This window comes from Chlamydotis macqueenii, chromosome 3, assembly GCF_036417535.1.
Source record: "Chlamydotis macqueenii isolate bChlMac1 chromosome 3, bChlMac1.mat, whole genome shotgun sequence".
In the NCBI taxonomy this organism is placed as follows: Eukaryota; Metazoa; Chordata; class Aves; order Otidiformes; family Otididae; genus Chlamydotis; species Chlamydotis macqueenii.
Window position 1 is genome coordinate 9795830 of NC_141558.1, and position 15341 is coordinate 9811170.

General features: G+C 37.0%; 1 protein-coding gene across 2 annotated transcripts in view; it reads left to right on the forward strand.

Annotated features, from left to right (window-relative positions):
• The window catches only part of APOB (apolipoprotein B), a 37065-nt gene extending 21934 nt beyond the window's left edge, over window positions 1–15131 (forward strand). For both annotated transcript variants that reach the window (XM_086745099.1, XM_086745100.1), the window contains exons 25-29: window positions 1228–1604; window positions 2543–10108; window positions 10915–11029; window positions 11857–12040; window positions 13124–15131. In XM_086745099.1, coding sequence (XP_086601225.1) covers window positions 1228–1604; window positions 2543–10108; window positions 10915–11029; window positions 11857–12040; window positions 13124–14950 — 10069 coding nt within the window. In that variant the 3' untranslated portion in view covers window positions 14951–15131. The remainder of the gene's footprint in view (window positions 1–1227; window positions 1605–2542; window positions 10109–10914; window positions 11030–11856; window positions 12041–13123) is intronic.
• Window positions 15132–15341: the final 210 nt, after the last annotated feature.

Here is a 15341-nt window from a genome sequence, read left to right on the forward strand (position 1 = left end):
CTAAGATTCCATTCTGTTTCATTCTGAAGCAAGGAAAAACCTGGTTTTTTCCGCTATGTTCTTATCAGCAGTGCACATCAGAATAATAATAATAGGAATTTCTACTGCTCTGTGATGTTGCTTTCTTAACCATTTGATCTAAAGGAACAGATTTTTCTTTAATGCTTCCTTAATTTTCATCTTAGGATGTAGCTCTGAGTATAAAAATAAGATTTTGTAATATAAAAGACCAGTTAGGCAAACAAGAAAAGCATCTTTGCCAGCTTATTGTTCATGCACAAATTAAGGCTGAGATTCCTTCTGTTTTGCCTTTTCATAATTACACTTTTTTCCTACAAACTTTCAGCTGACGATCCATTTGTTCCAGTTCTAGCTCCTGGTCAAATGGTTAGATTTGTATTTATTTTTATTCAGAATAAAATAAATACCAAATATTTGGATGAAACTTTTGAAACACCTAGAAAAATAAACTCTTGATCATTTATATTCTTATAATTTATAATGCTAATGACACTTTTCCTGCATTTCTATAAGAATACATCACTTTTTTTAAGAAGAATATCGTCACCTTTTTCTGGTACTCGGCATGACACATTGCACAAGTGGGTTTGGAGGAATTATTTTTTTTCCTATATGTCAGCTATTTTCATTCAGATTCCTTCATTTTGAGGATCATTATCATGCCAATACATCTTTTCATTAATGTTTATAAAGCAGAATTGGATTCTCAGAGTAGAAAATCAAATGCAAGATTCATAACTGACACATATTTAGACCCTTGAATAACACTCTCCACCTCTGAGTTAAAAGACTTTGACCTTGATGATCTTGGAAGTCTCTTCCAAACTTAAGATTCTATGATTCTATGAAAATTAGTTAAGCTCTGAACAAAGAATCAGTAACCTTTGAATTCTAACACAAGGTCTTACAGAAACGTGTTTCTAGACTACCTGAAATATCTGTCTCCCTGATTATGAAATAAGGGCAAAAAAAAACATTGACAGAAATCACTGATATCAAAAGTGCTTTCAGTAAATTCAGATAGATGAGTGCTTCACAAATACCGATAATACTAGATAATCGTTGCATTTTCTCTAAACCTAAAGTCAAGACATTGATGTAAGGATTTAAGTAAGCTCAGTATTATGGGAATAGTAGGAATCATGGAAATTTCTGTGTATCCATCATGGACTTACAGGTTTTAATAGAGTCACTTTTATTTTCTAGCGAAGGCCGGATAAGATACAGCTTGAATAAGAACAGTTTTGTAGTTAATATCCCGTTACCATTTGGTGGAAGATCATCCCATGACATAAAGGTGCCACAGACTGTTAAAACACCTCCTCTGGTAATGGAGTCAATGGGAATAAGCGTGCCGTCTCAGGAATACAGAATCCCAACATTTACTGTTCCAGAGTCCTATCCTGTTCGTGTGCCTTTACTTGGCAGTTTAGAACTCTCTGCTAACGTGTACAGCAACTATTACAACTGGACAGCCGCGTACACTTTGGCTAATACCACCACAGAGAAAGCATCCAGCGTAAGAACTACTTATGCCACGAGCGCTGCTTCAGTTTTTGAGCTACTTTCCTACAGTGTGAAAGGTAAGAACGTGTGTTAATACTGCAATGTTGGCAAAACTATTTTAATGACCTTATTTTCCATGTATTAGGTACAGCACATTCATTTTCCTGTTGCTTATCTAAAGAAAGATGTTGTATAATCTCAAATCACTTTCCTTTTTTTTTTTTAAAGATATTGTGTGAATCTATTTATTCAGACCATAAAGGTGAAGTCAGATTAATTCAAGAAAGACTTTTAAGGTCCGTTTTCCTAGATATTCCCTACTGAAGAAAAAGGCCTTCAAAACTGAAGGCATGATTCTATAAACACTTGTGTGTCTAACAAGTCAAGTATTTTCAAAATCAAGTGTGCAGGTGCATGTGTAGGTATGACAACAATTTTTTTTTGCTATATTTTTAATATATATATAAATAAATATATAATTTTTAATCATTTATATATGTCTATATACTGCCATAACTACATAGCAGTTATCCAGGGCTTAAACTGGATAGGTCTTAAGACTGGTATTTTTAAGTTAGTTCCTCTCAAATTGCAGTTTGTGTTCTCAAATTGCAAAGGACAAGCTAACTTCAGTCTTTTTTAAACTCCCCACCATAAATTAAGCATAATAAAGAGAAAATTAAAAAATTGGAATGTTAGATATGGGCTATTCTTGAGAGTTCATCTTCTCAATTTAAGTTTAAATAATGGTGTAAATTCATGTCATTTCATATAATTATATTTAATATTATATAATATATTTCATTTATTCATAGTCCAAAAACTTGAGCCCCAGTTATAAAAATAATAACAATTTTAATAGGAATATTCAGGATTTATCAAAATATTTTGGCCTTTAAAGAAAAATGGTATAATGACAGTAATCACAATTCAAGCAGTAACATAGTGGCATCAGACAAAATCTTAAAGGCAAAAAGTTACACCATGAGCTTTTGTCTCCTTTTTCCTATTTCAGGTTCTGGAGAAGCATCATACAATAGACATGGATTCACCTATGCATATGAAAATCACCTGAAGCACAGACTATTAACATCAGTTTTTAAATTGGCCAGGACAAAGAGTTATGAACCCAGTCCGGTTGCAAACTACACCATATCACTGATGGCATCCAGTACTCTGGGTCCTCAGCTTTCATTTTCCGGTGATGTTGTTTCTGAAAAGACAAATAATGTGAATATCAATAACATCAAGATGGAAGGACAGCTGGAAGTGGCTTCTGTCTTTGCAAGAAGCATTTACACTTTGTCAAGCTCGTACAATGAAAAGAGACGGGTTTTAGAAGGAAAATCAAATCTGAAGTTGGATTCTTCTTACCTTCAGGCTACCAATCAGATCTCTGGCAGATACAGTGATGATTTATTTTCCATTACTTCAGTTTCTGATGTACAAAGCGGACTATTAAAGAACACAGCTTCACTGAAGTATGAAAACAGCCAGCTGAAAATGACATCTGAAACAAACGGGAGGTATCGACATCTTGCGGGTGTCAATAAGCTTGAGTTAATTTTGTCAAAGAAGATGGCAGCACTTCGATCTGAGTACCAAGCCACTTACAAGCAAACCCAGTGTTATGCCTTGTTTGCAGGTTCTCTCAATTCCCAGGATCTCATTTTCAACACTGATCTCTCTGTGACTGATCAAAGGAACCGAGCTGCACATAAGTCATCACTCAATGTAAATCAATATGGTCTGGCCAGCAGCGCAACCACAAATGTGCAGTTTAGTCCGTTGACAATGCAGAGTGAAATGAATGCCAAACTTGATACTGCTGGAGGCTCCATGTCACTGTCCTCTTCTGGGCGCTACGGTAAAAACAATGCAAAGTTCAATCTAGGTGGCAGAGTGAGCCTCACGGAAATAACGCTGGGAAGTGAATATCAGAGTACAGTTCTGGGTATGGACAACAAGCATGTTTTAAACTTCAGAGTTAATAGAGAAGGACTCAAGTTTTCAAATAATTTGCAAGGATCATTCAAAGAGATTAAGTTGGAGTACACAAACGACTTGAATATTCCTGGCTTATCCTTAACATTTGCTTCAAAGTTAGACAACAGCTTCAACTTTGACAAGTTCCACAAGCATGTTTTTGACCTACAACTGCAGCCTAGCTCACTTACAGCTAAACTGAGCAATAATATTAAATACACTAAAACAGAAGTTTCCAACAAAGCAGAACTGCTTCTTGAGCCTCTGAAGCTGAACTTGGGTGGCAATATCAGAGGAGCCTATGGAGCAGATGAAATAAGGCATACCTACACCATTACATATGATTATCTGGTTGCAAACGTTAAAACAGATACAGTTGCAAATGTTCAAGGTGCAGCAGTGAGTCACAGAGTTAATCTGGATGTGGCAGGACTTGCTTCCTCAGTTACTGTGAACACAAACTGTGACTCCAAATCTCTCCATTTCAGCAATGCCGTGCGTTCCACTATGGCCCCCTTTGCTCTCACTGCTGATATACATACCAATGGTAACGCAAAGCTGATTGCTATGGGTGAACACACAGGAGACCTTTACAGCAAATTCCTGTTTAAAGCAGAGCCTCTTGCTTTCACTTTCTCCCATGATTACAGAGGATCTACCAGTCATAGCTTGAAGTCTAGAGGAAGATACACTACCCTGCTTGATAGCAAAGTTCATATGCTTTTTACTCCAGCAGAGCAGTCAAGTGCTTGGAAATTGAAAAGTCAGCTGAACAATAATGTATATTCACAAGATCTCAGTGCTTACAATGATGCAGAAAAGACCGGTGTGGAACTTAGTGGAAAAGCTTTAGCAGATCTCTCTGTAATGGATACATCAGTCATACTGCCATTCACATCTGAAAAAGTTAATTTCATTGACATATTGGGCCTCAGGGGCAGTGTGTCAGAGCCTCAAGAATTCAGCATCTCTGGCTCTGTGAAGTATGACAAAAACAAAGATATGCATGTTATTAACCTGCCATTCTTGGAACATTTACCAGTTTACTTTGAACAAATCAGAGGCACCATTCTATCCACACTGCAGGCCATACAAAGTTACCTGAAGAGCATTAACATAGAACAGCATATGAAAAAATACAAGGCAACTTTGGATAAACTCCCACAGCACGTTAATGATTACATGGACAAATTAGATATGAAGGGCAAAGTTAGCAGCATGAAAAATAATTTGGTTGCTTTCACAAAGGACTATAGAATAACATCAGATGATCTCCAAATTATGCTGGAAAAAGCCATGGACAATCTTCAAGAAATACTGTCTCAGCTGCAGGTTTATCTGATACAAATTGAGCAATACATCAAAGATCATTATGAGCAGTATGACATTAAAGCAATTATTGCACAGCTTCTTGACCAAATAGTTGAAACAATGACAGCTCTAGATAACAAATATAAGATAAGAATGACTGTAATTGACACTATTCAAAAATTGCAAGTTTTTTTCCAGCAGTATCATCCTAGCAAAATAGGAAGCACCACTTTGACTTGGTTTAAAAATGTAGATGAGGAGTACAAGATTACAGCTAGGATACAGGAAAACCTAGAACAACTCAAGATTCAGATTCAGAATATTGATGTCAGACACATTGCAGAAAATTTGAAACAGCAGATTAAAATGTTTGATGCTAAAGAAGTTTTAGAAAAATTGAAGCGTTCATTACCAATTGAAAAAATTAATGAAGTTCTTGAACAAATCAAAAACTTTATTCTAAATTGGATGGAGGAGTATGAAGTCTCTGAGAAGGTCAGTGCTTTCCGAGGTCATATGCACAAACTAATTGTAAAATATGAAATTGATAAGCAGGTATATTTTTTAATGGACAGAATGATAGAGCTGCTTAACCAGTACAGAGTAAAAGAAACTGTCCAGAAACTGACCGTCTACCTGAAAAATATTGATGTGAAGTCATGCTTTGATAAAGTTGCTGCTTTTATTGATGATGCTGTCAAGAAAGTACAAACCTTTGATTATGAAATGATGATAAAGGAAGTCAACAAGTTCCTTGACAAGGTTATTAAAAAACTCAAGTCTTTTGACTATAACCAGTTTGTTGATGACACAAATAACAAAATCCGAGAAATGACACAGAAAATAAATGAGGAACTCAGAAATCTAGAACTTCCACAGAAAGCAGAAGCACTGAAACAGTATATCAGAGATTTTAGAGCTGTGATTTCAAAATACATAGAACAACTAATGGACACCAGGCTTGCTACAATAATTAACTGGTTCAAGGAGCTCATAAACTTGACAACATTTGCTAATCTGAAAGCCAAGGTAAATGAACATTTGGAAGACCTGCGAGAGAGGATTTCTGAAATGGATATTTCCCAGGAATTCCAGTGGTATCTTCAGAAGATAAGCCAATTCTACAATTCTGTTGTCATATACATTTCTGACCAGTGGAACATAGCTTTTAAGAAAATCATTGCTTTGGCTGAAAAATATGATCTAAAAAATTGGGCTGAAAATTTAAACCAGTTTGTTGAAACAGGATTTAAAGTCCCTGAAATCAGAACTGTTATAGTCACTATACCTGCCTTTGAGATTAGTCTCCGAAGTCTTCGCGAAGCAACATTTCAAACACCAGACTTCACTGTTCCACTGACTGATCTACATATCCCCTCCTATGAGATAAATATTAAGAGACTAAAGGACATGAAAATTCCAATGAAATTTACTACCCCTGGATTTACAGTTCTAAATACTTTTGAAATTCCTTCCTATACAATTGATTTGAATGAGATTAAACTTCAGATTGTGAGAACCATAGACAAACTCATATCCGGTGAATTTCAGTTGCCAGCAATTTCTTTTAAAGATCTGAAGATGAGCGATATGCCTTTTTCTGACATTTCTTTCCCAGAAATACAAATGCCTCAGTTTCAAATACCAGAATTATTGGTTCCAAAGCTAAATCTAAATGAGCTCCAGATTCCTAACATGAAGATACCAGAGTTCCAGCTTCCGCGTATCCCACATACTGTGACTGTCCCTACATTTGGTAAATTGTCTGGTGCTTTCAGAGTCACCTCTCCATTCTTTACACTGTCTACACAAGCTGAGGTTCATAATACTACAACATTTGCAAACAGTCCAGAATTTGTGACCTCCCTGTCAGCTCAAACAAAGTCCAAATTAGACTTCCTAGTTTTTAATGTTATTGCAGATTCACGTCTCTTGGCCCCCGAGATGAAGCAGTTGAACCTTAAAAATTCCATGAAGGTCAACCACAGGTTCCTTAAAGTTGATCACACCAGTGAAGTGATATTTTTAGGAACTTCGGTAGAAGGTGAAGCTGAAACTAGAGCAAACTTATATACAACAAAAAATTCTATAGAACTACAGAATAACTTAATGGTCAAGCTGCAAAGAAGAATTTGGATGCAGAGTGGAACGGTATATTCTCACAGACTGAATATTCCACAAGCTGATTTCTCCAGCCAGGCTCATCTAGTCAATAATATGACAACAGAGGTAGAAGCAGGACACATATCATTTACCTCCACTGGTAAAGGAAACTGGAAGTGGGTTTCTCCTGATTTCTCTGATGAAGGCACTCATGATTCACATGCCACTTTCAGGGTTGAGGGCCCCATTATTACGTTTTCTGCAAACAACAGAATAAATGATAAGTACCTGAAAGTCAACCAAGCTATGAGATATGAATGTGGTTTCCTAAATTATGCAACACTTCAGATTCAGTCTGAAATTGAGTCACAGCGTTTGGGACGTAGCGTTCTGAATGTAAAAGGCACAGGACAGCTTGGAGGAATGAAGGTGGAATTAACAGGCTCTCACAATGCTCGGCTCAATGGACGTGTTACTGGAACTGTAAATAATGAGATTTCCTTCTTGGCACAGCCTTTTGAAATTCGTCTATTAACAAAAAATGATGGAAATGTGAAAATTAGCTTCCCAATGAAACTGACTGGCAAAATTGACTTCCTGAATAACTATGATTTTGCACTCAGTTCCTCTGTTCAGCAAGTCAGCTGGCAAGCTACTGGCAGGTTCAATCAGTACAGATATTCCCATAACATGTCTGCTGGCAACAATGATGACAGAATTGAAGTTCATGTTGAAATGAATGGAGATGCCAACCTGGACTTCCTAAATATTCCTCTGACCATTCCTCAGCTTCAGGTTCCCTACACTGGAATCAAAACTCCTCGGCTAGATTATTCACTGTGGGAACAGGTAGGCCTGAAGGATTTATTGAAGACAACAAGACAATCTTTTGATTTAAATTTGAATGCTCGGTATGACAAAAATAAAGATGTGCATATAATCCCTCTTCCCTTAGCAACAGTGCATGAAGCACTTAATAAATACATAATTGTCTTCAACAAGCATTTTGAGAGAGGAAGAAACACCGCTTTAGATTTTCTCACAAAATCATACAATGAAGCCAAAGCAAAATTTGACAAATACAAAATACAGACATCACTGAACAAACTGCCACGGACCTTTAGGATTCCAGGATACACCATTCCAATTGTGAATATTGAAGTTTCTCCTTTTACTGCTGAGATGCCAGCCTTTGGTTACATACTCCCAAAAGAAATAAGCACAACAGGATTCACAGTCCCATTTATTGGCTTTTCAGTACCATCTTACACACTAGTCTTACCTTCTCTGGAGCTTCCAGTCCTTCATGTCCCACAGGATCTACGCACTCTAAAGCTTCCTAGATTCAGAATCAACAGCCCGTCAAACCACATCTTAATTCCTGCCATGGGAAACATTACTTATGACTTCTCATTTAAATCCAGTGTGATCACTTTGACTGCAAATGCCGGGCTCTTCAATCAGTCAGATATTGCTGGGCATCTCAGTGTCTCATCCTCTTCTGTCATTGATGTACTGCAATTTAAGCTGGATGGTTCAACAAGTTTAACAAGAAAAAGGGGGTTGAAGCTGGCCACAGCATTGTCCCTGAGTAATAACAAATTTATAGGAGGAAATCATGACAGCACACTAAGTCTCACAAAGAGGAACATGGAAGCTTCAGTGGCAACAAATGCAGAAATCAGCACATCAGTTTTCAAAATGAATTTCAGCCAAGAACTTTCTGGAAATACTAAGGCTAAACCCACTCTTTCCTCAGAGATAAAATTAAGGTATGATTTTAATACTCCTAAATATGGCACCAGTGCTAAGGGAGGAATTGCTCACAAACTTGCTTTAGAGAGCCTTACATCTTACATATCAGTAGAAACTTCTACAAATGGAGACATTGATGGAGTATTTTACACTGCATTTTCTGGAAGTCTAGACCATGAGGCAAGCACCTATCTGAATGCTAATGGAGCTCGGTCATCTCTCAAGCTTGAGGCCCACTCCAAAGCAGATGGATTCTGGAACAGTGAAATGAAAGAAGTACTTGCAGTTGAAGCATCTACCCGTCGTGTTTACGCAATCTGGGAGCACAGTGGGAAGAACTATGCACGATACACACCTCTTTTCACAACAACGGGGGCTCAGAGGTGCAAAGCAACCTTAGAGCTGGCTCCTTGGGGTATATCAGCAGATCTTCAGATTCAAGCCACTCAGCCAAATTCCTTCCTGGACACAGCCTCAGTTAATCAAGTTGTCATAGTGAAAATCAGTACTGCAAACCAGAAAGTTGGCTGGAAGGGTGAAGGCCAAATTCAGTCATTATCTCTCAGTCATGATATGCAGTTATCAAATGAAAAATCAAAGGCAAAGTTTGATATTTCTGGATCTTTGGAAGGATACATGGACTTCCTCAAAAACATAAAATGTCCCATTTCTGAGAAGAGCTTATGGGATATCTTGAAGTTGGATGTCACTACCAGTGCTGACAGAAAACAGTACTTAAATGGTTCAGCATCCCTCATTTACACAAGGAGTGACGATGGTTACTTTTTCCCCATACCTGTGAATAAGCTGACCGATGGATTCACTTTCAGTATTCCTGAGTTACACCTAAAGGCTCCAAGCCCTGTTCTCAGCACTCCAGAGTTCAGAGTTCCTTTCACCACTCTCCAGGTCCCAGCATACACCATTGACTTGCGCAACATAAAAATTCCACAGACACTAAACATAATGCCATTTGATGTCAATTTACCCACACTGCCAAAACTAAGATTCCCCAAAGTGGATGTAGGAGCCAATTATATTACAATAGAAGAATATAAAATACCATATTTTGAGGTGACAGTACCTGAATACCAAATAACTGTGTCTCAATTCACTCTTCCAAAGAGTATTTCTCTTGACAGTTTCCATGTAGATCTGGATGCAGTAGCTAATAAGATTGCAGATTTTGATCTGCCTACAATTACAATTCCTGAACAGAAAATTGATATCCCCCCTCTCAAAATATCCTTGCCTGCTGGAATTTACATCCCATCATTTGGTGCCCTGACTGGATCTTTCAAAGTTGCTTCCCCTTTGTACAATGTCACCTGGAGAACAGACTTAACAAACAAAAAGGACTCTTTCGAACAGTCCATTGACTCTACATGCAGCTCAACATTGCAGTTCCTGGAATATGACTTGAATGGTAAGATAATTAAAATTCTATATGCCAGGGTTTTGGGGGAATACTGACACTGTTTTTCTTCAGATTTTTTTTTTTCCAAGAGTTTGCATATGAAGGTGTTGCTGTATAATTGGCATTGACATGAGATTATGCTTCTTTTATCATCACCAGCATTTTTTCATAAGTTATTTTGAGAGTCTCAATTGGTCACCCTGAAGGCTAATGATTAGATATATGTGTAACTAATGGCTTACTGTGAAAAAAATGGAAAAGATCTCTTTTCTGTGTAGCAGTTTCTTAATTTAAATTGTGAACAATGTAGTATTCCCCTAGTATTTATGATAATATATGTAAGGAGAGAAGGCAGGCTGACTTTTTATCTGATTCAGTTCAGATAAAGAAATACCTATCTTTTTCCTTGGGAACTCAGCATGTTTGATTTCAAAAATTATTTCAACTCAGAAAACTCTAGAGTCCCATATAGTATTGAAAGCTAGACTTTGTAATAATACTAAAAATATACATAAGGATAAAATTCTAAACTCTCAGGAAATTAGAATCTCCATTTATGACTTGCATGAATGCAAAATGTTATATGCATGTTGTCTAAGTATAGAGGAAAACTGAATTTTAAAATACTACAGTTCAACAAATATTTTAGTATCTTTTTATTTGGGACATTATAAGCATGCAGTTTCACGATGTATAATTTTACATATTACTGAAACACCCCACAACTGGCCATCTAACATACCAGTGGAGATGTATTTTGCATTTTTTTAACTGCTAAATTCTGGAAATACACATGTTTGAAATCTTTTTCACAGTTGTTTCAAACTACAAATACGACAAAGGTGTGTTTGCTGTGAAGACAACTGGCAGCTTTTCACATCGCGACATGAGTGCAAACTACAAGGAAGATTGTACTCTTTTGGGAATTAGGTAAAGATTTGCTCTATTAATATAATTTATAATGGAAAAAAATTGCCAATGATGTATTTTTACTTTGTTCTCTAATGCCCCAGAGTGCTTTGCTGTAATTAGTAAGAACCTTCATAGCTATCCTGTCATTACCAGCCGTGGCTTTTTTCCCTTTCAAGATAGCTGGAAAGCTGTCCCCTTTCAGCATTTCTAGAATAGCTTTTCTCAGCAGCCCTGTTTCAGAAAACTGCTGAGATATAAACACAGTATTTTATACTCAGGGCAGTTCTAGATCTGACCATCAACATAGTTTAGGTTTTTTTTCACTGAAGCCCTCAGTCACCACAAGCTGTTAAGGAGTACTTTTTATTCACAAGTACTGGTATTAACGATTATGGAGCTGGCCTTCTAACTGCCTGATTTGATCTGCAAGTGTTGTGTTGATATATCCAAGGGACAGAAGTCTGTGAAGGCGAGTACAAATGCAGATAAAAAATACTGCCTATACTTGTACCAGTGGAAAAAATTGCAGTCAGCTTGTTGAAGTCTGCAGAAAGCTGACAATGGTATAGCTGCAAGTTTTGCTGCCCTAATTTAATGAAAATTCTCAACGGAGCTCAATATAGTTTTATCTAAAACAGGAAAATTGGAGTGACATGAAGTTTTGAATGCGTTAAACTAAATCCTAAGAAATGTGGAGAGTGAAACCCTACATTTTCTTTTGATGACAAAGGCATTGTTTACATACATATATCTATAAAATGACAGGTGGTACTGTATTTAGACATACTGCACTGGGCTTGCGCTTGGTGCATTCCTTCATAGCTGTGTGTTCCCTGTCGTTGTAGAGTCTTGGACAGCACTGCATCACTAGACATCATCAGCCCAACTTTCACAGATGTTCATATGCGTTACCAAACGACTGACAGGAGGTTATCCGGCTCGGTATCTTCACCCTCTGCTGGGACCTTGGGCTATCTCGTTGAAATGGACACTGACATTCTCACGGCAAAAGTTTACTACCGAACTCGGGTAAGCTGGATATGAGCAATAAAAAGCAAAAAGGTCGAGTGAGGTCAGAGGAAAAGTGTTTAGAGTTTGTGTATGTTTATGTTAAGATGTAAATTAACCACCCTTTGTCCTAGTAAAAAGCATATTATCAGTAATTACAGTTTTTGTTTCCTACACTGGCCTTTCTAATACTAAAAGTAGCGGCTGTGTGAAGAAGCTGTTTCAGCTCCCCCATAGAATTAATTTTGACCTCTCCTATTATCAAGAAAACACACTCACTGAAAGTGAAGAATGTACAACGCCTGTTCTAGATAAGCTACTCATCAGGTTTAATGTATACCGATCAGGCTACTTAGAATTGCTGCAAAAGTGGCCATTATAGGAATCAGGCCACCGGAAGATATCAGACCATCTATAGAGTGTCTTTTTTTTAATCCATTAATCTAGCACAATACATTATGAGAAGTAAAAACCTTATTAGATTTGCTAACATAAGATGCTATTATTAATGGCATACTACAATAATTTCAAACTTAAAATCTTACATTCCAAGATTATATACTAGTTTAGGAATCGCAAGCAACTCATAATTCACTATTTACTACTGAAAACTGTAAAATTTGTTTATGTAAATAGATTCTTATTCAGAGATCTTTAATTACTCTGAGTAACTCTTTAGATTGTCTCATAGATTTAAATGATTACAAAATTAATTCCTCTAATATGAGGAAAATGCTTTTTGAATTCACTTTAAATTATTTCAAGAATTACTAGAAGGCTAATTTTCCCAAGAAATTCACATGTCTTATGAGACATCATAGGCATTTAATATAAAAGAAGTAATTTTTTTTAAAAAAACAACACTGTTATGTTCTGATCTTGCTGTTCGAAGAGGCACAAAGGACCTTGATACAAAATAATTTATTCCAAAATAACTTTTCAAGATGAGACGAGACACATAATAGAAAAGAATTGTAGTGTGTATGTCCTAATATATAATGAAATTAAAGATACAAAATGAGGATATTGAAATACATTTGTAAATAATATAGAAAATGTTTTATATACAAGCTACCTTTTTCTTATCCCATTTTATATTTTCAGTCTGCTCCTCAGAAGGACATCGACATATTAAAAAGTGAGATATCCTTCAAGAAACCTGACCTGATTCAAATGAAACTCAACTGGAAAGAGGATGCTGCGAAAGATTTGCTAGTGGGTCTAAAAGAAAAAGTACCTAAAATGACAAATGCCGTCTATAGGTATGTGAATCGGTATCATAAGGAGCATACGGGACTGGAAATTAGTGCTGCCACCTTAAAGATGAAGAATATCATGCAGAATAATGCTGACAAAGCATACACATTGGCTGTAAAAAAAATAGATCAAATAGATGTTCAGCTTCGCACAGCTGCCAATGAGGCCTCTGACAAATATCAGGAGATGAAGGTCAATGCTAAGCAGCTATACGAAAAAGCAGCAGATCAAGCTGAACAGTTTGACTATCAAAGAATAAAAGCAAAGCTTTTGGATGCTACAATTGACATAATAGAGGAGTATCACAAGAGAATAAAACACCTAATTGACTCAGCCATTGAATTCCTGAAGACCACAAAATTCCAGGTCCCTGGACTGTCTGAAAAGTACACTGGTGAAGAAATATACCTTATGACTACAGAGAAGGTAGCAAAAAATGCTGATTTATGCCTTTCAAAACTTCAGGAGTACTTTGATGCCTTGATTGCAGCTATCAATGAGCTGGAAGTCAGAGTTCCTGCTTCTGAAACAATTCTTAGGGGTCGTAATGTACTTGATCAGATTAAAGAAATGCTGAAACATTTGCAGGACAAAATCAGGCAGACGTTTGCTACTCTCCAGGAAGCTGATTTTGCAGGAAGGCTTAAGCAACTGAAACAAACAGTGCAACAAGTTTTTCAGAAGATAGAAGAAAAGGTTAGAAGCTTGCAATCCAAAAATTTTGAAGACATCAAAGCCCAAACACAACAGCTGTACAGAGATGCAATGGCATCAGACTATGCACAGAAACTGAGATCCTTGTCAGAAGATCTTAAAAAATATGTTTCTCAGTTTAAAGTTTTTAGCCAGAAGACATTCCAGGACCTTTCAGAAAAGCTGCACCAGCTGCTCCTCTATGTAAAGGCGTTGCGGGAGGAGTATTTTGATCCAAGTACACTTGGATGGTCAGTGAAATACTATGAGGTGGAAGACAAGGTACTAGAATGGCTGAAGAATCTAGTAGATACACTAGTGGATTGGCACAACAAGTGTGTTGGAGATCTTGCTGACTCGGTTACACGCTTGATGGACCAAGTGAGAGAACTGGTGGAAAACTACAGCCAGGAATATTACGACCTTATAACGGATGTTGAAGGAAAAGGAAAACAGAAGGTCATGGAGCTCTCATCTGCTGCTCAGGAAAAAATCCGATATTGGTCTGCAGCTGCTAAGAGGAAAATCGATGAACATAAAAAGCAAGTCAAAGAAAAACTCCAGGAAATCTATGGGCAGCTTAGTGATTCCCAAGAAAAGCTAATCAATGAGGCCAAAAGGTTAATTGATCTAACTGTAGAAAATTACTCTGCATTCCTGCAATATATCTCAGAGCTTCTTCGTTGGTTTGAGCAAATAACAGCTGAGAGCATAAAGCCATATATAGCTGTTCGTCAAGGAGAGCTTAGAATAGATGTGCCCAAGCCATTTGACTGGCAGTCCATTTACCAAATGCCCCAAAAAAGCGGTGAGGCACTCAGAAAAAAAGTGGAACTAACACGCACATTGATTCAACAAGGCATTGAGCAAGGCTCCAGGAAATGGGAAGAAATGCAAAGATTCATTGATGAACAACTTGCCACTGAGCAACTGAGTCTTCAGCAGATTGTGGAAAATATACAGCAGCGCATGAAGACCTGAATGGACATGTGGAAGAAAAGTAATAAGTTTGTACCACAGTGTATTTAAAAATAACAGCAATCAGCATACTGGAGCTTCAGGTAGACACTGTTTGAATCTGAATTTGTAAATGAAAACTCAATAATCTACGCTAGGTTATTTTAATAAGCTTAATAAGCCAATAAATGAGTTCTTTATTACATTTTTGTGTCATTCATTACAGCTACTTTTACTTGGACCATGGGGCTTAATCCAACAATTGTCAAGGGCAATGGGAAATCTTTACTTTGATTTCACTGTATGTTGGATCAAGCCGATAATGTGCAATACGTATTGTAAATAGTTACAAAAGCTATGGAATACATAGAACAAACAGGTTTTAAGTTAAAGGTCACATTCATAAGCCAGTTGA